Source organism: Thalassophryne amazonica, chromosome 5, assembly GCF_902500255.1.
Source record: "Thalassophryne amazonica chromosome 5, fThaAma1.1, whole genome shotgun sequence".
In the NCBI taxonomy this organism is placed as follows: Eukaryota; Metazoa; Chordata; class Actinopteri; order Batrachoidiformes; family Batrachoididae; genus Thalassophryne; species Thalassophryne amazonica.
The window spans coordinates 72,984,994-73,012,094 of NC_047107.1; the positions used below are offsets into that span (position 1 = coordinate 72,984,994).

Consider the following 27,101-nt stretch of genomic DNA (forward strand, 5'->3'; position numbering starts at 1 on the left):
CATTCAAACATTCTGAAAGCTGCAATCAGAATACCTCAGAGAGAAAATATTTAGTTAGTTTTAAGACTTCTTTGGGTTTGTCCAACAACTCGACCAGGCATGGATCATCTCAACTCGGGGTCATTCTGACCTTTATCAATCTCAAGTCACTGTTCCTTTTCCCATCGCTATCTTACACAGGGAGGATTGTTTATCACGACTGTGGAAACAGCCAAACTTACCCCGTGAGTGTTGACTGCGTGTACAAGTTAGGAAACACAATTTAAGCAACAAGGACGGACTCCAATTGTTCTCACCAACCACGAGACCAAGAACATGGTTTATACTAAGTACACTAAGGTAGTCCTATGGAGGGGGTCCATCTGCATCACTAAAGACCGACACAATCCTTGTTGTATCTTGTGATCAACTAAATGACAGAGTTGTGCAAAAATAAAATTAAATAAAATTTTAAGTAACATTCCTGAAGATGCTTTCCATAAGGTTGGCTATTCACTATATCAACCAAAAGAAATTGCTATATCTATAATCCAGTGCCTTAATGGGTTACACAAGGTAAAATAAGATGAAAAGTACAACTTACATATTTGTATTCACAAGGAATCTGAGAGTAAATCATCTTTCCATTGCTATTCTTGCTGATTTATTGACGTCTATGTTCAAATGTTGTACTCGCTGCTAAGTAGAGATTGATGGCTTTCTTTTTGTGTATTTCTTCACAAAGTCCTGCATGCCCTGGAGGGCAAAGTCTGCATGCTGAATCGTCAGAGGGATAGACTGTAGCAGCCAGCCCTGTAGGAGCACAAATACATGCATCCAGAAATTACTCCCTTACTGTGTTAGCTGGTATTAATTTAAATTATCCAGCAGTCTTACCAAAACTGTGTGACAGACACTGCCATATGTTTTGTCCCCAGCTCTAAGATACAGCAGGGAGCTCTGAACAAACTCTTCTGGTGACAAGATCAGCATGTTTCTTTTGTGAAAAGCTGTCATCCGAGTGGAGACACCAAATGGAGCCACTGCCTGAGGAAAAAAAAAAGGCAGGACGATTTGCATTCTGTATGTGCAGGTACACACGCACACTATATACCATGTAATATGTATGTACAGTGCATCCCAGAAAGTATTCACAGTGCTTCACTTTTTCTACAATTTATGTTACAGCCTTATTACAAAATGGAGGAAATTTTTCCCTCAAAATTTGTACTCACAACACCCCATAATGACACATGATTTTTTTTATTGCAGATTTATTACAAATAAAAAAACTAAGAAATCACATGTACATAAGTATTCACAGCTTTTGTCATGAAGCTCAAATTGAACTCGGGTGCGTCCTGTTTCCACTGATCACCCTTGAGATGTCTCTACAGTTTAACTGGAGTCCACCTGGGGTAAATTCAGTTGATTGAACATGATTTGGAAAGGCACACATCTGTGTACATATAAGGTCCACAGGTGATCATGCATGTCAGAGCACAAACCAAGCATGAAGTCAAAGGAATTGTCTGTAGACCTCTGAGACAGGATTGTCTCGAGGCACAAATCTGGGGAAGGTACAGAAACATTTCTACTGCTTTGAAGGTCCCAGTGAGTACAGTGGCCTCCATCATCCATAAATTCTCTGTCCGATGAGACCAACCCTATCTCGTGCCATTTCTTGATGGCATCACGGAAAGTAAATTAAACTACAGCTCATGCTCTCACTGGAGTGAAAGTAAGGTTAGATTACTGCAGGAACTGTGCCACTCAAAAAAAAAATTTTGCTTGCACACTTCGTGCGCTCATATCATATTAAAGATATTAAAGACACAGTAGGATAGTCAGAAATCATAACGTTTGTCCAGCACACTAAAATCTACTTCAACATGCCATAGACGGCACATTCTGTTGATTATTTTCATGTATTCATCAAATTTAGATTTATTTTGGAGAGAATTTCTCCGAAATAAAGACATGAAAATACAGACTGGGATGCAGAGACCCTCCAATACAGCAGAGCTAGTACAGTTCATTGAGTCATCTGAAGAAGTGTTTTTATTTAGCTCTACAGACTCTGTGAAATAGCAGTTGACAATTCCAGCGAGTACTGCTTGTGAAGAGAGTTTTTCGAAGTTAAATCTTGTGAAAACGTGCCTCAGATCCACCATGAACAATAAAAGATTAAGCAGAGCATTGAGTCTTGGGGGGCGACAGCTTTGAGTCTTGACTTATGTGTTGATCACTTTGCCAGAAATCACCAAAACCGCAGAATACAGTTGCTGTAATAGTCAATATATTTATATAATTTTGGACTGAGGAATTGAACCAAGGCTGCACCTAACAGTTATTTTCATTATCATTCATCTGCTGATTATTTTCTCAAGTCAATACAGTCTGTAAAATGTTATCATTTACATATATATATATATATATATATAATCGCCTCATTTCTGCTTAAAACAGACTTTAAAATGATTTAAGAGGTTTTACTTTGTCATGTGATGGTTAATAATCACATTATTCCCTTTGATCGGTAGAGAGTCTGAATCAGAGAGCCAGTCTCAGATACGCTGGTGTTGTGCTCTGATTGGTCCCCCGTCTTTTATTATGAATTATTGCTGAATTTATGTGGAAATGATTGTTGTACAAAAGCTTCAGTCATCTGTCAGTGAGATAAATGATGACTGACTTGCTGCTGAAGTTCCAAAATGATGCATGCGCAATGAAGACAGGGACGTGCTCAGAAGGGGGAGTGGTGAGCTCCCCACAAGGGTACAGCGTACTGCTGCATTCCAGCTTATTTTCACCCTCGTGCTCCCCTCATGAAAAGTACTGCATTTTGTAATGTGAGCATGAAATGTGGGGTAATGTGTGTGTGGGGGGGGGTATAGTTAGGGTTAGGGGAAGAGAGAGGGTTAGATTATGGTTAGGGGAAGGTGTTTTACAATATGCTGGGGGTCATGGAATTAATTTATTTCAGGAGGGTGTTTAATAAACTTTAATTTAAAAAAAATTATTTAATTTGGATGGGCGTTGAACCAGCTTTCTTCAAAAAGGGGGATGGGCTAACGCTCGGCACTGAGCCCTCAGACACGGGAATACAGCAGTTAGAATCAGCTGTGAGTGGATGGAACAAATATGTGTTATAATCTTTACTGACAGGAGCTGGGATTACCTGCCCCTGCTTAAAATACTTTAAATATACATTCATCACTCACTCATCTTCAACCGCTTATCCAGGATCGGGTTGCGGGGGCAACAGCTCCAGCAGGGGACCCCAGACTTTCCCTTCCCGGGCCACATTGACCACCTCTGACTGGGGGATCCTGAGGCATTCCCAGGCCAGTGTGGAGATATAATCTCTCCACTGAGTCCTGGGTCTTCCCCGTGGTCTCCTCCCAGATGGACATGCCTGGAACAACTCCCTAGGGAGTCGCCCAGGGGCATCCTTACCAGATGCCCGAACCACCTCAGCTGGCTCCTTTCAACACGAAGGAGCAGCGGCTCTACTCTGAGCTCCCCACGGATGACGGAGCTTCTCACCTTATCTCTAAGGGAGACACCAGCCACCCTCCTGAGGAAGCCCATTTCGGCCGCTTGTATCCGCAATCTAGTTATTTCAGTCATGACCCAACCCTCATGACCATAGGAGAGAGTAGGACCGAAGATTGACCAGTAGATCGAGAGCTTCGCCTTTTGGCTCTTGGCCTTTTTAAATATAGAATTCTGTAAATAAAATAGCCTTTGACTCCATAAACGTCTTTTCCGTCTGGCTGAAAGATGTCTGAGAATGATTTTCACAAGAACAAAGTACCTGTATAATAATCCCCTTTTCTTTATATTCAGCTTGAAGACCTTGTGAAAATCTTTCAACAAATACCTAGATAAGTGCAAGACAATGAACACATGAGCACACACACATTCATACACTGATTGTATTGGTGCTGAGTTAGAGGAGCTGGATCTGCTCACCTTTGTGCAGCATACAAAGTGTACAAGGGAAAGGGAACGGAGGCAACTCCGGAAGAAACATTTATAATCACCCCTTCCCCCTGCAGAGAAACAGTGCATGTGCGCGCGCGAACACACACACACCACACACACACACAGAGCAAGAAAGAAAAATAAGAGTGTTCTCTTAACTTTACTAGTCCGCATCTTTTAGTTTCCCAGTTACATTTTCCACTCAGTGAGCAAAACCTGCTCTCCATGCCTGGAAGGTTTATTTTGCACATCTGTGTAAATAAACAAACAATAAATAAAGCTTCACATAACCTTAGAGTTCATTTCAGTTCAAAAAGTGACAGAAAGTACTTACTTTGAACCATTGTTTTCACATTGCAGTTTAATGGTCTTTGTAATTGTCTGCAAACATGAAGACCAAAATACAAAAAAGAGCACAAATCCGGTCAGATAACTTTGTCACTGATGCATAAGTGATATTAACAGTTTGCTTATAACAGGGAGAAGAGATCTGAATAGTTAGTTCAACACTGCGATGAGTTTATCACAGGGGGCGGGGGCGCCCCCCCCACAAAAAAATGCGGACCGGAGGGTACCTGCTTCTGAGCGTGCGTAATGAATTGGGTGCGCTCCTAGAACCTCATGTATTTAAGCTACACCGTTGTAAGAGACTGACTGAGAGTAAAGAGTGATGACAGTATTTTTTAATTATTATTTGAACGTATAGACCCTCGGTCAAGTGATCTCCTGCATACCACAAAACCAAACCAACAACTGATATGAGAACGAACGAGACAGTAGATTAACCCACATAAACCTTTCATGTAGATGTACAGTGGTCCCTCGTTTATCGCGGGAGTTACGTTCTAAAAATAGCCCGCAATAGGCGAAATCCGTGAAGTAGTCAGGTGTTATTTTTACAATTATTAGACATTTTATGGTTGTAAAACCCCTCACTACCACTATACACTTTTCTCAAACAGGCATTAACATTTTCTCACTTTTCTCTCGTATGTAAACACTCTCAAAGTTCAAACCTTAGTAGAAAAATAAGACCAACCTGTTTTCAGGCCCAAACATTTGTTTGAGAAATAAAAATAGAACGTTTTCCTATAAATAATTATGATGGCTTTTAGACTAACGAATATAATTTTAACGATCAACCTACGAGGGTTAGGGACACATAAGAATTATTAATAGTGACTGACCATTATTTCACCAGTTCCTCTGATCGCGCCTCTTCATCCTGGCACCGCGCCACTGTCGCGCGTTTTTCCACTCACACCTCACTGCAGGTGTCTTTTTCCGAGTGAAGAACACAGTTATGGGTAGTTGTTGGCGCTCTTTTTTCTTCTGGGTGAGAAGATTCTTATAAACAGACACGCTGAACACAATGCGCGTACTCTCCCTTTACGGTGCTGCAACAGGTGTCCCGTCATCTCAACAGAACACCGGCCTGCTTGATGCGCTGTTAAAAAAAAAAAAAAAAAAAAAAAAAAAAAAAAGCATGCAAAATTGGACTAAAAAAACAGCGAAACTGCGAGGCGCTATATTTTCCAGTATTTCTTTTTCTTTCTTTTTTATTTTTATTTTTGATAACTCTCATATCTGAGGGGGCGAGGTTGATGACGTGAGGGGGCGTCGACCCAAACGCCCCCTCGTGGCGCCGGGTCCGTCTGGGTCTTGATTTGGCACACGTTTTACACTGCATACTCATCTTGACCCAAATCTAAATGTACATGGAGAATAGTGCACCACTGGTTTTGAACTAGGAACCTTTTGTTTTGCAAGCAAACTGAGCATGTAAAGCCCCCCCCCCCCCCCCCCCCAAATAAAGCTGTGAGGATAATTTCAGAAGTGTTATAGACTGTTATCGGCTCATATGCTTCAAAGCTCACTCAACGTGCACATGGACAATGACACCTAATGTGAAGTTGTAGTTTTTGTTCCACTGGGTCACCACATTATTCTAAATGTGTTTTATCAGTGACATAAAATTGTCGGGCTTGTGTGTGGTTAAGTTTGCTCACACAGTTAAGTGTTAACTGCTGAGGCTGTGCTGACCTGCTCCAGATCAGAACACTCAAGGAATGCATTGGGGATGAAGCTGGGCAGAATACCAACATTATTGACTGCAGCAGAAGAAAAAAACAATTTTCAATTTTCACTGATTGCAACAGGAAAGCTGCAGGCTAAGAAATGTTCACTGAAACATTAATTAGATGAGGAATGTAAACATAACAAACCAAGAACACCAATGTTCAAATCCTGAAGCTGCTCCTCAATTTCACCGAAGATATTTTCTGTTGTGAAATCTGCCACGATCACTCTTACCCTCTGCCCCGTAGTGTCACCTATGAAATATATTAAAGAGCAGGATGCAGCATGCACTCTTACACATGACAAACAGCATCGCATTAGCTGTAATAAACAGTGGTGGGTACAGTTAACCCAAAAGTTAGATTTCATAATATAATAATATTGTCAAAAGCCATCCTAGCTTGCAACAAACAAATGAGGGGGGACAAGGTTTAGGCCAATCAAAAGAAGTTTATTGGAAATAATGGGGTGTGATATGTCAACTATGTAAACTGTATGCAGTGCATGGACGTATGACTGAATGTAAAACCAAAACCTAACCACACAACCAAAAGATGTTACCTGTGGGCCAGCAGAGAGAAAGTGTGTTGCTGGAGCCCTACTTATAAAGGAGCCCCAGGTGACTCCAATCAAACATTGCCCCGCCTCTGCCTGCAGGAGGACCCGCCCCTGCAGGACCATGACACCTCTCCCCTTAAAACAAGGGTCCCACCCTCGGCTCCACAAACCTCATGGCCCAATTAAAAATTCCCCAAAAACCGCCCGTCACCCCTCTCAAAAAGTTGACCTTGTGCCCCCTGTACCCCCCCAGCCCATTCAGCAAGCAGTTTAAGAGTGGGAGAGAGTGGACCACCGTCCCGGAGACCCAGAGGCACAGAAGCACAGGACAAAGCATCTGTCCAGAGCCACATAGACCTCAACCCAAATGAAACCTAATGCGTCCTACACTAATACAGCTCTGGCTCCTATCTGACTAGCATCTACCTATAATTTAAAGGGTCACCCAACCCGTGGTGCTACCAACACAGGAGCTAAACACAAAAGAGCTTTTACCACTTCAAATGCCTCGTTACACTGGGTGGACCAAACAAACTCAACCTTGGCTTTCAACAGGTTGTGGTGTCCCGACCAGACACCACTACCAAGAAGTGTTTACAAAAAGCACGATAGTACCCCGCCATTCCCAGGAAGCACATCACTTCTTTTTTTGTGGTTGGCTGCAGAAACTGCTTCACAGCCTCCATTTTTGCTTCCACAGGACGCACAATCCCTGACCAACAACTGTTCCAAAGTAAGTCACAGTGGCTTTAGCAAACTCACACTTTGCCAAGTTAACCATTAGCCTGGCCCAGACCAGATTTCCAACAGGTAAACACAGACACCAACTGTCCTCTCACCGACGGAATCTCGACAGATGCCTACCGTCCTCTCACCGCTGGAATTTCAAAAGACACCGACCATCCTCTCACCGCCGGAATCTTGACAGACGCCTACCATCCTCTCACCGCCTGGAATCTCAACAGACTTTAACAGCCAAACACCAAAAGTAGCTTACCTGCTGCCAATCTGGGTTTAGGACAGGAGACACTCCCCACTGTTCTCAAAAACAGCTAACTAACTGCACCCTAGTCTTCCTGCAGTCACATATGGTGGTGTATTATGCACACGAAACCAGTAGCATGAAAAAGTAACCAAAACCTGGCCACCTTCAACAACTGTGGAGGTGCTCCCAAGCCAGTGTTGGCAAAAAGAGAAGGGGAATGTCCACCCATGTTCACTGCCGCCTAAAACAAAAACACCATGAGTCTAATATGGAAACTCGCTGATAAGCCTCAAAAGGGGAGGACTCCCACCTGGACACAAACCCAAAAAGGCCCAAGGTGAGAGATGAATCAAATTAGCAAAAGCTAACCAAAAAGGAAACAAATGCTCTACTGCTGCCCACCAAATAATGGCCTAACCAAACATCCCTTCAACAAAATCGGCAAACTCAACCATCCGTCCATTTTCTTCCGCTTATCCGAGGTTGGGTCGCGGGGGCAGCAGCTCAAACAAAGCTGCCCAGACCTCCCGATCTGCACACACGTCCCCCAGCTCCTCCGGGGGAACCCCGAGGCATTCTCAAGCCAGCTGAGAGATGTAGTCCCTCCAGCGTGTCCTGGGTCTTCCCTGGGGCCTCCTCCCGATGGGACGTGCCCGGAACACCTCTCTAGTGAGGCGTCCAGAGGGCATCCGAAAAAGATGCCCGAGCCACCTCAGCTGGCTCCTTTCGACATGGAGGAGTAGCGGCTCGACTCCGAGCTCCTCCCAAGTGACCGAGCTCCTCACCCTATCTCTAAGGGAGCGCTCAGCCACCCTGCGGAGGAAACTCATCTCGGCTGCTTGTACTCGTGATCTTGTTCTTTCGACCATGAGCCAAATCTCATGACCATAGGTGAGGGTCAGAACGTAGATCGATCTGTAAATCGAGAGCTTTGCCCCGTGCTCAGCTCTCTGGTCACCACGATGGTCCGATACAGCGACCGCATCACTGCAGACGCTGCACCGTTCCATCTGTCGATCTCACGCTCCATCCATTCCTCACTCGTGAACAAGACCCCGAGATACTTAAACTCCTCCACTTGAGGCAAGGACACTCCACCGACCTGAAGAGGGCAAAGCACCTTTTTCCGGTGGAGAACCATGGGCTCTGATTTGGAGGTGCTGATCCTCATTCACACTCGGCTGCAAACTGCCCCAGTGCACAATGAAGGTCCTGGTTTGACGAAGCCAACAGAACCACATCATCCGCAAACAGTAGAGATGAGATTCTGTGGTTCCCAAACCGGACCCCCTCCACACCCTGGCTGCGCCTAGAAATTCTATCCATAAAGGCGATGAACAGAACCAGTGACAAAGGGCAGCCCTGGCAAAACTCAACCAAATTTAACCAAATGTAACCAACTGAAATTTAACAAGCCAATTAGGACGAGCCCCCATTTGTCACAAGCCAGCTCCTAGCTTGCAACAAACAAGTGAGGGGAGACAAGGTTTAGGCCAATCAAAATTAGTTAATTGGAAATAATAATTAACTTTAAATAAAAAGGACAATGGGGTGTGGTATGTCAAATATATAAACTGTATGCAGTGCATGGATGTGTGAACATGTATGTGCAGATGAATCAATCAATCAACTTTTTTCTTATATAGCGCCAAATCACAACAAACAGTTGCCCCAAGGCGCTCCATATTGTAAGGCAAGGCCATACAATAATTATGAAAAACCCCAACGGTCAAAACGACCCCCTATGAGCAAGCACTTGGCCACAGTGGGAAGGAAAAACTCCCTTTTAACAGGAAGAAACCTCCAGCAGAACCAGGCTCAGGGAGGGGCAGTCTTCTGCTGAGACTGGTTGTGCTGGAGGGAAAGAACCAGGAAAAAGACATGCCGAGAAGGGGGGCAGAGATCGATCACTAATGATTAAATGCAGAGTGATGCATACGGAGCAAAAAGAGAAAGAAACAGTGCATCATGGGAACCCCCCCACAGTCTACGTCTAAAGCAACATAACCAAGGGATGGTCCAGGGTCACCCGATCCAGCCCTAACTATAAGCCAGATACGTATGACTGAATGTAAAACCAAAACCTAACCAAACCAACCAAAAGATGTTACCTGTAGGAGCAAGTAGAGAGAAAGTGTGTTGCTGGAGCCCTGCTTACATAGGAGCCCCAATCAAACATGACCCCGCCCCTGCAGGCCCATGACAATGTGCATAATAATGCATACTGATCCAGAATGGTCTGACTGATCAAGATGTTGCAATGTGATATGTAATTCACAAGCTGAAACAAAATAGTGTCTTCCTGATTTTGGTGTTACACGGTGATGTCGTATCTTTCTGCTGCAGAACCTGCATCTTGATCTGGATCACTCCCAACAAATCCCGAGCAAGAATCCGGATCTGGATCACCTCCAAAATTCAGTGGAGGCTTCCATGCCCTAATATTTATCTGTGTTGCAAACTTGGTGAGAATTTGTGAAGTAGTTTTGGCATAATTCTTCAAGGCCTATAGAAAGTGAAATCTTGATCCAGATCTGGATCACTGCCACTGGCAACTATTTTATAATTTTTTAAAAAGCTGTTTCATTTTATATTTTATCATTAAATGAATGGATCAATAAACATGTCCATGAAGTCAAAGTTTAGTCAAAAGACATTTGCACAGGTAGAAGCCCTGCCCCTACTGCCCACAGTTTTAAAACATTCACAATCACTGGTGAAATTCATATTTTAGAAATTACTTTGTCCTGATCACAACGTTAAAGGCAATCGCATATTCTGGTGTAATTACAAGTTGAAATGACTCAATTAAAAAATGATTTCATCATGAGGTTTATGTCATATTAAGAAATTCTACTTTACAATCACACCACAGTCATTGTTAAATAATCTCCTGTTGCATTTATAATAAACATTTGTATTTATTTACAGTGTGTCTTTTCTGGTTGAAATACAGATAGTAATCTACCAGACTTAAAATTGTACACATTAATTTCCATACTATTTTATTTGTCTACAAATAAATGTCCAAGGTTCTTTATGTTAATCAAGAAATCATCTCATCTGAAATAACAGGTAAGTATGGTTTTAATTTACAGGTTTCAAAAGAATCTTTTTTTTTTTTTTTTTACTATTTTATTACAAGTGTTGTAATGTAAGAAACCTTTTTTTCAGTAATCAGAAATTCATTCTGAGGTAAAATAAAATAAAACATTTGCAAGGATTTTCTTCAGAAAACTGCTGTGTATAAATGAGCAGTTCTGTGACGTGTTTTTGCACTGCAGTCTTCCGTGTTTTGGCCTGATGCCTAGTTTCTACTGGACAGCACAAAGCTACGTCACAGAACACAGCAGCGAAAGTTGGATTTGGTTGAACTTTGACAATGGCAGCTTGACGACAAGTGAACGACAGCGAAGTGTCGCTTAGCGTCTCATTGAAAATAATGCTTTTTAGAGTGATCCATGACGTGTCTAATGCCATCAAAGCTTGCAGTGTGTAAGCCCATCAGGTTGCCGCATGTCCACATGTGGCCCTGTGATAGATTGGCATTCTGTCCAGGGTAAACCCTGCCTCTTGCCCATTGACTGCCGGGATAGGCTCCCGCTCCCCTATGACCTTTCAATGGAATAAGCAGGTATAGAAAATGAATGAATGATTAATTACTAATAATAGCCAAGTGGCCTCTGTGTATGTGTATGCATGCGTGAGTATGACTGCGATCACAGAGAAACTGGGGAGACCTGACATTTGCTGTTTGGTATGCTTATGTCTTTTGGTTCAAGGATGAATGCCGCCAAAATGCAACGCTGGTAGGATTAATGTTTTTGGAGAAGCTATGGATATTAGCTAACATTGCTAACTACATTCTGGACTCACATGCCATTCCAGCAGGGGGGTGGTAAATCATCTTTATATTAAAAGCATGCATGCATGCGTGTGTAATTTTATTTAGTAAGTTCAATGTAAGTACATAATATAATTGTAAATATGTTCAAAATACATGGATGACATAAGAAAGTGAAAACACTTATTTCCATTGTGGTTCGTTTAAAAATCAAATGACAAAGTAGAAGTAATAATTAAATAAAATAATAATAATGATAATAATAACAGTGTGTATATGATAACAAGAACTTAAGCAATATATAAATACATTAAGACAGTAAATGAACATAAAAAATGACATAATTAACAGGAAATAAAAGGGTTCAGTTCCTCTTCTAAAAACTGTTGAGGTCTAATGTTCTAAAAAAAACATTCTGGACTCACACACCATTCCAACTCATTATACAAGCTTTGCTTCATTTTTTTTACGGCCCTTGAGAAATGTCAGCTACCTAATCTACCCAATCTAGAGTCTGTGGATCCCCCACGGGCAACACACTTGTTACTAAATAATCTGGCTTGCACTCCTGCTCCTCCATCTGCTTGAGGTGATGATTGCTGCCATTGTGTGATGTGTTGATTTAGCTGTTGGATTAGTGTATAGCTCCTATAGGAACAACATGATTTCTAGGGTTTGCAAACATTCCTGACAGCTAAATTATTGTTATTATTTTTAAAGGTAGAAGACTTAAAGTTAGCGGAACTAAGGGCCCCTTCACACATAACATGATTGAAGCCGACTGGCGCACAAAAGGAGGAATTGCATGCCACTCATTAAAACTGGAGCTACCTCAAACACCTTGTACCAAGGGTGCAATTTAGAACTAGAAATTGGGGGGGATAAAGTGCGAGGCCCGCAGGGCCGAAGCCCATAGGCCGGGGGTCTGGGGGCCGCTTTAGGCCCCCACAAGCCAACGGTTTCTAGATAAGCTCAGATGCATTCTGATCATCCAGAACAGTAATTTTAATATTTTGACAAGACCATAAAGTGGACACCATTTGACTTATGCAATTTGAAACTGTGGATATAAGTACTTTATTCTGAGAATAGCCAGCATTGATTTTATTAACATCCTGGTGGAAATAAGGTATCACCACATGTGTAGAACTCAAAAAGAATGATAGGTTGAGTTCTCATTAAAAAAACAACTGCAATGTGGTGAAATGTATTCAAAAATATGAAAGAACAGGCTCTTAATAATTATTAACTATCGCATACTGTATTTTTTTCTCAAGATTTGTTTTTGCATAAGTTTGAAAAAACAACAGATCATAAGTTTAGGATAAATTACTTATCATGAATTTAATTTTCGAAGTGGCACTAATGACAACACTCATACTGAACATAATTTCACTTGCATAGACTGATTTAGGAGATCAAGCAATAATTGCAGATGAGCTTTCTGAGGTCCCAGAAAGATTTTCTGATTTCCTTTTCTAACTTTCAGAATTTAGTAAATTAGCATATGGTCCATTGATACGTGTAGACACTAGTCCCTAGAGGCAACTATTTTTGGTTTCAAATCTCGGTAAATGCAGTCCCAGAAAATTCAGAATGTGACAAACAAGAAACAGGTGTTGTAAACAAGTCAATGCTGCTAAAAATACAAACTTGCAGAAACAAAGATACTATTCTGACATGGTTTTGCACATAAGACTGGCATAGCATGTTTCAAGTACACACATATATGTCAGAAGGTGGGGGGAACATACCATATTCTGTCCCCCCTGGTTGAAAAGGTGGGGGGGGACATGTCCCCCCTATCCCTCACCAAATTGCGCCCATGCCTCGTACAGCTGTTGCCACAAACATTCATGCACAGCAGCGGCTGAAAGGCAGCGAGTGCCCATTCGACCCCTCTCTCAGCAGGTGTAGGCCAAATTCCCGGTGTCGCACATGAACATCCAACACCACTCAATGGACACTTAGAAAAGGCGGGCTATTCGTGCACCCACCATGAGAGTAGAGAGCAGGTGATCACATTTGAGCTGTTTGTGAAAAATGTTTAAGTGCAACACGAGTGTGGCGTAACCTATAAGACACATGGGCGTGACTGTGCCAACCCCCCCCACACACACACACACAAATGGCTTGTGGAGTGTGGCGTCATTATCGTCGTCACCCCCCCCCCCCCCCCCCCCACAACACACATGGGTTGTGGAGTGTGTCATCAGCGCACCACAACACTGGTGAATATTGCGTCATGCAGGAAATCACCTCACAGGATGCCCCTGCGAAGCACCTGTATCTGTGGGATTTCCCCGCATTGTAATAATTAAAATGCATACCACATTTTCAGCGGATCACTGCGCGCTGGGCACGCCATGCCGGCTGATGTGTTCACGACACAAGAGCCCGGATCTTCATTAGACGGGAGCCAGCCGGCTCTTCATGAGACGAGCGCAACAGGTAATTCATGTAAAACATAAAAGGGAGATCATTAATCCACGTCATTTCATTACTTCCTGGTGTACATCTAGGTGGAAGCTAAATCCACTCTTTAGACAAGGTTGGGTAGGATTACTTTGAAATGTAATCCAAAAGTAATCAGATTACAAGTAATCCAAATGTATGTACATACATATGTACATATAATCCACATGTATTCTGTCAAAGTAATCCTACCCAACCTTGTTTTTAGAACAGGAATTAAGTAATATAAATTGTGGTGGTTTTTAATTTTTTTGCTCCACTGCTGTGTCTGCGACTTTCCACATGCTTGCACTGTGTTCGTGCACGCAAACACGGAACCATCGCCGCAGTATCGTGCATGTCTGGCTGACAGTTCATCCCTCCCGACAGCAGGTGGAATGTTTTGCAGTTCCACATTTCGTTTTTTGTTGGCAGATTTTCTTCCGGTTTCTGTTTCTTTCGTCCAACGTTGTGTTATGTGTGAAGGGGCCCTAAATTTTGTGAAAGCTAATTAGTCTGCTAATGTTTTGTTTTTTTTTTTAGTTAGCTGAACAGATACTCTAGTCATGAAAATTTTAGCTTCGCTGTTAGCTAATTAGCTGAACTCTGCCCACCACTGTTAATGAAGCATGGTTTAATAGAAGGATTGGTAAAATCTATTTTTCACCTATCTGCTTGGCCACATGATCCAGTGTCTTTTTAGTTCTGCTCATAATCACCACATTCATCCCTTTTGCAGCCAGCTGAAGGAAACAATAATGTACAGTGGTGGTCAGTACAGGGGAAAACGTCTCAGAAAAATGACAGAACATTTTATTATGGTGTGTTTTTTGTTTCATTCTGTAGATGCACTGATGATGAAATGCATGCAAAAACCAGTTTTGATATCAATGTATTAAAATACCTCAAATGCATATGCCCGTCCAATGCCCTCTGATGCGCCAGTCACCACTGAAACAGAATGTGCAAGAAATAAATAATTAGTTCTCATATGTTGCTGCAGTGCCTATTCTAAACACCGGGGGTGCTGAGTCAATGCTGTCTTGCTTGCAGATAGACAAAATCCAAAGCTTTTTTTTGTTTGCTTGCACTGTTATGTTCTAACAGACTGTACTAATACAGCATGTTCCACAGCTCTGATAAAGAATTCACTAACACACAGCAGGAACTGCCTAACTCGGCATGCTCAGCCCTCTCCTTCCCACATATGCTGCAGATTGCAAATATCACAAAGGCAAGCCTTCTTCCTTTCAAATTACCACACGTTTCTCTTTTCTCCATGAAACAGTTTATGCTGAAAAATATCAGGGGTTCAGGCGGTTAAACTACTCCAATACTTGACAGCAGATTTTGGCCTTAAATTTCAAAGCTAGACCTCTCTCTCTCTCTCTCTTTCTCTCTCTCTCTGTTCTCTGGCTCTCTCTGGTGTCCTCAGGTGCATTGTTATTTCAGTCTCTCCACGTCTCATCCAGTTTAATTAGTGTGAGGGGGTTTTCAATTTGTATTATTCCCCACAGTACTGATGTTCCTTCCCTCTGCCCCTTTGATTTGCTGGTGAACCTTGGTGTGTTTCCTGTTTGTATCCTATGTTGCCCCCCCGGTGGTTTCCCACCTCATCCCTTGTGTATGCCCCAGTGGTTTGCTGTGTTTACTTCAGTGTGTACTACTGGACTCGACCTTTGTTTTGTCAGACTCATTTTGACATCATCACTGGAATAAATATACACTGCATTCCAGAAAGTATTCACAGCGCTTCACTTTTTCCACTTTTGTAGGTTAACAGCCTTCCACCCAATCAGACTTGTATGGTAGAGTGGCCAGAATGGAAGCCACTCTTAGTAAAAGGCACATGGCAAGCCCATCTGGAGTTTGCCAAAGACACCTGAAGGACTCTCAGCTATGAGAAACAAATTCTCTGGTCTGATGAAACAAAGACAGAACTCTTTGGCATGAAGTCCAGGTATCTTGTTTGAGGAAACCAGGCACCATCCCTACAATGAAGCATGGTGGTGGCAGCATCAATGCTGGGGGATGTTTTCAGCGGCAGGAAATGAAAGACTAGACTAGGATGAAAACCTGCTCCAGAGCGCTCTTGACCTCAGACTGGCGCGACGGATCATCTTTCAGCAGGACAATGACCTTAAGCACATAGCCAAGATATCAAAGATGTGGCTTCAGGACAACTGTGAATGTATTGAGTGCCCCAGCCAGAGCCCAGACCTGAATCTGATTGAAAGATCGCAAGAGAAATCTTGAAAATGGCTGTGCACCGATGCTTCCTCATCCAGCCTAATGGAGCTTGATAGGTGCTGCAACAAGGAATGGGCAAACATGCACAAAGATAGGTACGCCAAGCTTGTGGCATCATATTCAAGAAGACTTGAGCTGTAATTGCTGCCAAAGTTGTATCAACAAAGTACTGAGCAAAAGGTGTGAACACTTATGTGCATGTGATTTTTTAAATGAATTTGCAAACATTTCAAATGAACATGTTTCATGTTGTCATTATGGTGTGTTGTGAGTAGAATTTTGAGGACAAATGAAAGCGGATTATCTGCCTTCTCCAAGAATAGAGATAGGTATCATGAGTAGGATTCAAACTCAGAGTCTGCATATTGGCAGGCCAACTCCTTCCCACTGAGCTACTTGCTCTGTAATGATTTGTGAATGGGGAGAGGGGGTGGTCTTTTGCTTAATATTCTTAAATTCATTTTCATTGACCCACCAGCTGAATATCCATCCATTTTCTGAACCCATTCACTACATTTAAGGGTCATGGGAGTTGAGTCTATCCCAGTGGCTATTAACTGAAAGGGATTGTACACCCAGACAGGCCTCCAGTCTATTGCAGGCACATATAGACAAATGAACCAGATTCACACTCCCATTCACACCACAGGCAAGTTGGATCATCAGTTCACCTAACCTGCATGTCTTTGGAAGTGGGAAAAAATTGGACCACCCAGAGGGATCTGATGCAAACACAGGGAGAATATGCAAACTCCACACAGAAAGGACCAGGTTGGAAATGAACCCCAGACTGTCTCACTGAGGCAACAGTGCTAACAAACTGAATAGCATTAAAAATATTTTTTGTTTGATTTGTAATTTCAGGTAAGCCTGCTCATCAGTGGCAGGGGATGTATGCCGTGTATTTCATATGGAGGAGATCAGATGGTCAGAGGAAGATCAGGAGGAGGTGTTACAGGAATGAGCTGCTCAACTGCTTCACCTCAGGGAGCTTTGGTGGATGACTGCTGCTCCCATAACTGATTTGCTCACACATGATCCATTCTTCCTCACGAAAAATTACTTCACTTAGCAATGCAGCACTGTGACTTAGTGGTTAGCACTGTTGCCTCACAGCAAGAAGGTCATGGGTTCAATTCCCACCCGTGGCTTTTCCGGGTGGAGTTTGCATGTTCTCCCTGTGTTTGCGTGGGTTTCCTCCAGGTGCTCCAGTTTCCTTCCACATTTCAAGACATGCAAGTTAGGTGAATTAGAAACTTTATAATTGCCCAGGTCTCCCTTGCAAAAGAGGTCTCGATCTCAATGGGACTAACATGGTTAAACATGGCTCTAAAAAGCAATAAGAGGTCGTTATAAGTCCTGTTTTGCCGAAAACACACCCAAGATAAATTACTAAACAGAATACCTTTGAGTCCTGCACATTGTGTTCAGATTACATTCTTTGTACATAGCAAAGTGAAGTTGGACACGCCCAAACGCATTTACTGTATAGATTGTTAAGGTATGACCCTTAGCATCAGTACTGGTTTGAGATCTAATGAAAATAATCTTCATGATATACAATTCTGCTTTCACTCAGTTCCTACACATCTTGTCCTCACAACCCACATATAAGTAGAACATCTTCGGCCACTTAAAACTAACTTGTTAGAGAGATATGAAAGCAGAATGAAAGGTTTTGTCCACCCTAGAACATACTGTTCTGATTCCTGTGTGTCCGCTGTCCTGAAATGGAATGAAAATAGTACTTTGTGAAGAGAGAAAATATTACCTCAGCATTTTGCACTTTTTCTGGAGGCTTCGTTCAGCCCTGTTGGATACTCGGTAAACCTTCATAGCATATGGTTAAGTAGATCAAATAAGATGATGAAACTGCTATGACATTTGTATTGGAAGGTTTCCAAATAATTAAAAAGTTCTGAGGTGTCCAAATCTGCTCTGTTCACCAAATGACATATGTTACATGATACAACCTTTCTGAGGATCATTGAAAGATTAGAACTTTTAAATACCTGCTCACTTAAGCACTGCTGTCAGCAGGCTCATGAGCACTGCAACAAGTTGCAGGGTTCAGAGTTAATATTTGATTTAAATATCAATAGCTCTGGTTTACCTCATCTGCTTTGTACATATGTAATTGCACAGTCTTTCCTACCTTTAAACAGATTTAGCTTCTTAACGCTTAGTGCCTGACTTGACTGAGTATAATGAAGGATTACAACTATTATGTGCCCTTATGTTGCCCTTAGGTGTGATGACATTAAAGCAGTGATGCAGAAGTTATGGTCAAAATACAGGCTTGTAAACGTATCATTTCTTAGAGACCTGGATTTGTGTATTTATTTATTAAGTCATTGATGAATGGTGGGATAGCCTCAGTGTCTATTGGATATTTTCATCAGCAAACTTTAATATCTGACTTTAGGACACCCACTAACCTTTGAGAGCTTACTCAAAAACTGTACTGACCACAGGAACCTAGACCTCTTCGACCTTAACCAGTGACCTTCATTTGGAAATCCATCTGAAATGCTATTTTCAATTTCAATTTAATTTTTTGTTCAATTAATTTCATTTTTATAGCACCAAATCACAACAAAGTTGCCTCAAGTTGCTTCACACAAGTAAGATCTAACCTTACCAACCCCCAAAGCAAGTACACAGGCGAGAGTGGTAAGGAAAAACTCCCTCTGAGGAAGAAACCTCAAGCAGACCAGACTCAAAGGGGTGACCCTCTGCTTGGGCCATGCTACAGACACAAATTACAAAACAATTCACAAACCGAATATACAGGAAATGTTGCCAGTACACAGGACAGGAGGGTTTCAGAAACAGACATCACACCCATTTCTGGATGGAGCTGCACCTCAAACAGAGAGAAAAAAACAGAATCGGACATTGGAAAGACAACAAATACAGTATAATTTGTCAGCATTAAGCAACAAGAAAAACAGAAGAAATACTAAAGTGATCGCTGGCACCCAGAATTTAGATATGCCAACATATACATAGATTCAGTGTTCAAATTTTTAGTGGTTCCCAAATGATTGCTGTCTCTCGCTCTCTCTCTCTTTCTCTCTCTCTCACACACACAAACAAGTACTTCCGACAGCAGGTCTGAAAAAAGGCTACCCGTGAAGTGATGGCTGATTATAGATTTTAAAATAATTGTATCGCTCAACTGAAGCAGCTGCTCTGCAGGTCTGATCACATTTCTAATGATGTGCCAGAAATGATCGCATTTGCAATCACCAAAGCACAAACTGAGGACTGGTAAAAGTTGCAGAAATTATAGTTTAACAGTCTCATTAACTTCCAACCAGCTATTTAAGGTAATTTAATAATTGTGCTATTTATTTGCATATGCATACCTTTACCCTTGTGAGTAGACATGCATTATGAAGACATGAATGCTGTGCTTTGAAATGTGATTCAGATGCAGTATTTTCTGAGTTTAAAAAAGCTGCACATTGAGGGAGAGCGCTCACCTGCCCACTCTCCCAAGGATGTGAAGAAGGTGTCAGGCACTGGAAAGCACACTTTTGGAAAAAGCATCCTACAGAAGAGCAGAAGTTTTACTCCATAGAAGACTGCAACCGCAGAACCGAGAGAAATGAAAAATAATTCCATCAAATCCATCTGGTCCAAAATCACACTCTGCTGTGAGCCTTGATGTGTTTAATTCAGAAAGATTTCAGTTCTGTCTGAAGCCGAATAGTCAAAAAGGAATAACCCTGTCAAAGGCCACTCCCATTTCATCCACACACACGCACGCACACACACACACACACGCATAAGCATGTATGCACATGGATACTAGTCATCCCTGTATTTCCAGAATTACAGTTTTTCTCAATTGCTAAGACACATTTCTCTAAAGCTGCTCTTCTTTTCTCTAATCTGTGAACACAAAACCCAGTTTTCAAGCACATTCACAAAACCCCCAGACTCTTCTTACAAAACCAAACTTGCATCTCAAAACAGTTTAATCTGTGCTCAACCTGAACTATGTTGTCAAATTGTGCCCCAAGTCAGTCAAAAGTAATACAACGACTGAGCAGATCTCTAAACACTACAACAGAAAAATAGAAAATACAATAAAATGCTGAGGACATGAAGCTGAAGAAATAAATGATTATTGTTCACTGTTGGCTAAATGCATGTTGCAAAACAAAAAAAAACCTGTGCATTTAGCACTTGTACATAGTAAAAAAAAGTACAAAAATAACAGAAATGCTGTTCATTTACACGTAGCACTTGTATCAGGTCCAAAAACGAAACAGAAATCATATGCATTTAGCACATTGTATACAGTAAGCCTGTGTAAAGATGTACTGAAACATATACAGTATGTAGTATATGTCAACATTTACATACTATAATGTCAGAAAAGGTTAATGACCTGTTCTCTTCTCTAAATATTGGGATTCTGGTGGACACAGTGAATCTACTGATGTTTGGTTGGAGCATTGTCCCGGCCGCCCTCATGCTCATACCGTGGACAAGAGATGGTCAATCACAGTAGCTCTGATTTCATCAGATATACTGTAGTTTGTCTTCGCTGACCACTTCGACCACCTCTCACATGAACTACTCCTCTCAGATTTCTGTCCATTGTGGTGCCGTCACAACCAGCACTCTGAACTGGCTTATACAGTGGAGGAAAATAGTATTTGAACACCCTGCGATTTTGCAAGTTCTCCCACTTAGAATCATGGAGGGGTCTGAAATTTTCATCTTAGGTGCATGTCCACTGTGAGAGACATAATCAAAAAAAAAAAAAAAAAAAAAATCCGGAAATCACAATGTATGATTTTTTTAAAATAATTTATTTGTATGTACTGCTGCAAATAAGTATTGAACACTTGTGAAAATCAATGTTAATATTTGGTACAGTAGCCTTTGTTTGCAATACAGAGGTCAAATGTTTCCTGTAGTTTTTCACTAGGTTTGCACACACTGCAGCAGGGATTTTGGCCCATTCCTCCACACAGATCTTCTCTTGATCAGCCAGGTTACTGGGCTGTTGTTGAGAAACATGGAGTTTGAGCTCCCTCCAAAGATTTTCTATTGGGTTTAGGTCTGGAGATTGGCTAGGCCACTCCAGAACCTTGATATGCTTCTAATGGAGCCACTCCTTGGTTATCCTGGTTGTGTGCTTCGGGTCATTGTCATGTTGGAAGACCCATCCACGACCCATCTTCAGTGCTTTAACTGAGGGAAGGAGGTTGTTCCCCAAAATCTCACAATACATGGCCCCGGTCAATCCTCTCCTTAATACAGTGCAGTCGTCCTGGTCCCATGTGCAGAAAAACAACCCCCAAAGCATGATGCTTCCACACCCCATGCTTCACAGCAGGGACGGGTGTTTTGGGATGGTACTCAGCATTCTTCTTCCTCCAAACACGGCGAGTGGAATTAAGACCAAAAAGTTCTATTTTGATCTCATCTGACCACATAACTTTCTCCCATGACTCCTCGGGATCATCCAAATTGTCCATGGGCAAACTTAAGATGGGCCTGGACGTGTGCTGATTTAAGCAGGGGGAACCTTCCATGCCATGCATGATTTTAACCCATGACGTCTTAGTGTATTACCCACAGTAACCTTGGAAACAGTGTGCCAGCTCTCTTCAGGTCATTGACCAGCTCCTCCCGTGGTAGTTCTGGGCTGATTCCTCACCTTTCTTAGGATCATTGATACACCACGAGGTGGGATCTTGCATGGAGCCCCAGTCCGAGGGAAACTGACAGTCATGTTTAGCTTCTTTCCATTTTCTAATAATTGCTCCAACGAGTTGATCTGTTTTCACCAAGCTGCTTGGCAATTAGGGCCCGTAGCCCTTTCCAGCCTTGTGGAGGTCTACAATTTGTCTCTGGTGTCTTTGGACAGCTCTTTGGTCTTAGCCATGTTAGTAGTTGGAGTCTTACTGATTGTGTGGGGTGGACAGGTGTCTTTATGCAGCTCACGACCTCAAATAGGTGCTTCTAATTTGGAATAAGTGGAGTGGAGGTGGACTTTTTAGAGGCAAGACTAACAGGTCTTTGAGGGCCAGAATTTCTCCTGATTGGCAGGTGTTCAAATACTTATTTGCAGCAGTAACATGCAAATAAATTATTAAAAAATCATACATTGTGATTTCCAGATTTTTTTTTTATTATGCCTCTCACAGTGAACATGCACCTAAGATGAAAATTTCAGACCCCTCTATGATTCTAAGTGGGAGAACTTGCAAAATCACAGGGTGTTCAAATACTCACTGTATATGTTCCCTCAAATCACTGGCCACAAGTGTGATCAAATTTGAGTTGTTGTGTTCAACTAGTGACACCAGTGCTTTAAACTGTTTGAACTTTTGTCACCTGTGCTCATCATTATGCAACACAGGTGCAATCACAATGAAAATGTGTTGGCAAGTTGTGTTTAAACAGGTGAAAAGTGCTTATGGTTTTGCCGAAAGAGTGACTGATTCAGTGGTTCAGACAACTGAACATTTGGTTCAGGGTTTAGAGCGTTTGAGCAACTGAGAAAAACGGTAAGAAAAGTCTGTATATCAGACCACCACTGAAATAAACGCTGATAAAGAAAAAGTAACTGCTTCCACTGGACAAATTGTTAGAGGTGGGATGAAGTCACTGTCAATTATTCTAAAGTCATCAATCTGCAAGTCCCAAGTCCAGACTTGACTTGACTTGACTTGAGACTTGAATTGGGACTTGCTGATTCATGACTTGAAAGTGGCTTGATAGTGACTTTGTCTCACCTCTGCAAACTGATACCAAATTACCCCCCCCCCCCCCCCCGCACACACACACACAAATATAGTACACATCTAAATGAGCACTCTGCACCAGAAGTTAGAAATCTAATGTAAAATTGTGTTTACTGTGTAACGCCCATATATTTGGCACTTAATACATTTGTACTTGTCACCTGCCCCAAGGCTGTGCTCCGTCCAGGACAGACATGATAAGGCCCATATTTGCATGCAAATACATGCACAATGTTGCACAACAGAATTTCTCTCCTGTTGATGTCTTCTAACTTTGTATCTCCTACTAAGTTGTTGCAAATAGGCAAGGAGAATTTAACAGAGAACAAATTCAATTCAATTTATTTATACAGCACCAAATTACAACATAGGTCTCTCCCAAGGTGCTTCACAAGAGTAAGGTCGAACCTCACCCACCCCCCCGAGCAAGTACATTGGCAACAGTGGTATGAAAAAAACTCCCCCAAGTGTTTTGGTGACAGGAAGAAAACCTCAAGCAGACCAGACTCAGTAGGGTGGTGACCATCTACTTTGGCCATACTAACAGTAACAAAATAGCAAATAAGCAATCCATATGCTGTGCACAGGAGCGGATCTACTGGGGGTGGCATGGGGTGGCAACTGCCACCTAAAAATAGCTCTTGCCACCCCAGTTGCCACCCCAATCAGAAGTGTGTGACATTTTTTTTCAAAAAGGGACCTCGCGATTGACTTTAACCGGCGAAAACTGTGCTCTCTGAGCGCCCTTGAATGCAGCACAAGCTGCGCTTTCGCGCTCTCTCTCCCCCCCCACCTGTTGTGACGCCGAACTTTCCCCTAAAAGACACGACGACATGCCAGCACACACTGCTGCCAGGAAAACTTTGCGGAGAAGAAATATAAAATTGATACATTCACCAAGTACTGTATAAATTAATAAACAATGAGGAATAAGTTTTCAGTGGTATTTTTAGGTTTCCCTCGTTGTTTCAGGAGAACTGAAAACAAGGACGGACGTCAACACTGGTCACATCAGCCGGCAAAACTTTCTTTCTAGCTAGACTTCAGCTTTACTCGTGTCTCTCATAGATGTTTCGTCAACCTTAAAGTCGTGTTATGTTAACAAAAGTCCGTGCACGTGTGCGGTAATGTACGCTTTTTAGGTTTCACTTTCATTTCATAACGCGACAGTGGAGCACTTTTTTATTGCTGAGGGGAGAAAACACTTTGTTGTGGATTAGAGGAACATTGGAAACAAGAGAAGAGGGTGTGAGGAGAGGACAGAAGGATGAGCAGAGGACAGAAGGATGGACAGAAGCCAGAGGACAGAGGGATGGACAGAGGACAGAAGGATGGACAGGACAGAGTACAGAAAGATGAGCAGAGGACACGTGCTGATACACACACCCTTGAGGTGAGTCTTCAACTCAGGTAAGACTCATACAGCTTCTCTGCTGTCATTTGATTAAATATGTTGTTTTCTACTATAGTGGTGCATCTTAGCTAAAGGGCAATTCTGTGGTAACGGAATTACAACAGCAGCAAAATCTGGACATACTGCATCTAACGACTACAGATTAGGTCAGATTATAATTCCATTACCGTAGAATTACCCTAAAATTTCCATAACAATCATTCAGTTTGTGATAAAAGCATGAAATTGGCACAAATATTCTAAATTAACTAATATTTATTTTCAGATATGGAGGCATCCTGGAGCTGAACTCTAATGAGCTACAGGGGTCAAACTTTAACAATGCTCCAATCATATTGAAAAGTATACCACATTATTTATCTGATTACACAGCTTCCAAAAAGGTATAGTTTGGACTATCTATGACTGAATGTTCTGGAGTTATGGGGTAAAAACAGCAAATATGGTGACAAAGGTCAGTTTCAATTTGTACAGGGGTCAAATGTTAAACTTGCTCCAATTTTGGTAAAAAATTATGCAAACTCTTGGTTTAGTTAATAGTATTTTAAAAAGGAATAGTTTGCACCATCTGTCACGCTACGTTATCATGTTACGAGGTAACATATGTCACGTCATAGAATCCAATGGACGTCAACCTTGTTTGACCTTTACTTTGGAGACCAAGCATTCGACATAGTCAAAACTATTCCATTTATTAATCCTATTCACTCAACCAATAATTGCATCACTTTTTACCAAAACTGAAGTAACTTTAACTTTTCACCCTTGTACAAACTGAAACTGGACCTTTGTCACCATTTTGCTGTTTTTACCCCATAACTCCATAACATTCAGTCATGGATAGCCCAAACTATACATTTTTGGAATCCTTATGATCACACAAATAGTGTGGTATAGTTTTCAACATGATTGGAGAATTTTTTATATTTTGACCCCTGTGTAATTCTTTATTGACCCCTGTAGCTCATTAGAGGTCACCTCCAGGATGTCTCCATATCTGAAAATAAACATTAGTTAATTTAGAATATGTGTACCACATTTCATGCTTTTATCACAAACTGAACAGTTGTTTTGGTTATCTGCTGCACTACTACAGCAATGTTCATTTTGTGATCATGAAAACACAATTTACAGATCTATGACGCCCATTGGAGCGCTTGAAATTACCATTCCACTCACGCATTTTTTTTACACACATTGTTTATAGTTTTTTCTATATTGGTCTGCAAAAATGGTTGTTTTAAACGTTACATTGAAAATTGGTCCGTGGCGCAAAAAGCTTGCGGGCCGCTGCTCTAGGCTATATGAAACTTAGACTTGTGACGCTATAATCCAGATTCTTGACCTATAATAGCATAATACATAAACATTACATTGGGAGATGGCTGTCATTACATCATCAATAAATGCACAAGTTTACATTGATATTTTGGACAATTGAAAGGATGTTTGGGGATGATGAAATCATTTTTCAAGATGATAATGCATCTTGCCATAGAGCAAAAACTGCGAAAACATTCCTTGCAAAAAGACACATAGGGTCAATGTCATGGCACAGGGTCAATGTCAATGAGCAGATCTGATTTGATGCAGGTGTTAGTTTGGGGATGAAAATTTACAGGGTGATTCCATAATTTTTCCTCAGAATGAATGATTCCATATTTTTTCCTCTGCTTGGTCTAAAAAAGTAACCGTTACTGACTGCCATAATATTTTTTCTTGATTTCTTATAGTGTTTCTTAAACTCCAGAAAGTTGCCATTTGAAATGACTTAGTTTTGTGTCATGTCTGTGATCTGCTTTTTTTCTACAAAATTAAACAACTGAATGAACATCCTCCGAGGCCGGTGATTCCATAATTTTTGCCAGGGGTTGTAATAGTGCCTGTCCCTGCTCGCCACCTAATGAATTTATCTCTAGATCCGCCCCTGGCTGTGCACCCAGAAAGTATTCACAGCGCTTCACTTTTTTCCACATTTTATGTTACAGCCTTATCCAAAATGGAGTAATTCATTTTTCCCCTCAACAGTCTACTCGCAACACCCCATAATGACAACATAAAAGTTTATTTTTATTTTTGCAACTTTATTAAAAATAAAAAACAAGAAATCACAAGTACATAAGTATTCACACCCCTTGCTCAATACTTTGCTGATGCACCATTGGCAGCGATTACAGCCTCAAGTCTTCTTGAATATGATGTCACAAGCTTGGTGCACCTATCTTTGGGCAGTTTTGCCCATTCCTCTTTGCAGCTCCTCTCAAGCTCCATCAGGTTGTTGCAGATATTGCCAGACAGTACTCTTGGACACCAGACAAACTGTCTGAGTTTTTAGCTGCTCTGAATTGTTCTAAACTTCACCTTAAAGTTATTCAGAGTCAGAAAACTTCAGTGTCAAAACAGCAGTTTATTTGCCGGCAAAGGAACCGTTCCACAGTCTTCAGAAAAAACCCCGGACAGCCTCAAAGGACAAAGAGTGACAATCATTTCTATACATTTTGGGTGTTAATGTCTCCACCCAAAGTGGATGGCCTTTCCAAACTTTAGCAAATCTTAAACCAATCAAAACAACTATTAATGGCATCATTTATCCAGATGTGATGAAACCACTTCATGGGAAATCACCACACTTGGAGAGTTCATCTCTGGGTCATCAGGCCCTGAGTCATGAAAATTTACCCCTCCTTTGAAACCCAAATTATCATCATTTTTAATGTATTTTGTAGGGTTTAATCCAATATTTATTTTCTTCAAAAATAAATCCAAATCTGGCCA

At 41.6% G+C, this 27,101-nt stretch overlaps 1 protein-coding gene across 1 annotated transcript; it reads right to left on the reverse strand.

Moving 5' to 3' along the window:
* Positions 1-427: 427 nt before the first annotated feature.
* On the reverse strand, positions 428-19,778 carry hsd17b3 (hydroxysteroid (17-beta) dehydrogenase 3). Its single transcript, XM_034169472.1, is given in 12 exon segments — positions 428-792; positions 877-1,026; positions 3,800-3,865; positions 3,954-4,030; positions 4,163-4,220; positions 4,311-4,331; positions 4,333-4,350; positions 6,013-6,080; positions 6,195-6,302; positions 14,557-14,632; positions 14,794-14,840; positions 19,628-19,778. Coding segments are annotated over 12 exon segments (954 nt in total). The 3' UTR covers positions 428-678.
* Between the last annotated feature and the right edge of the window lie 7,323 nt (positions 19,779-27,101).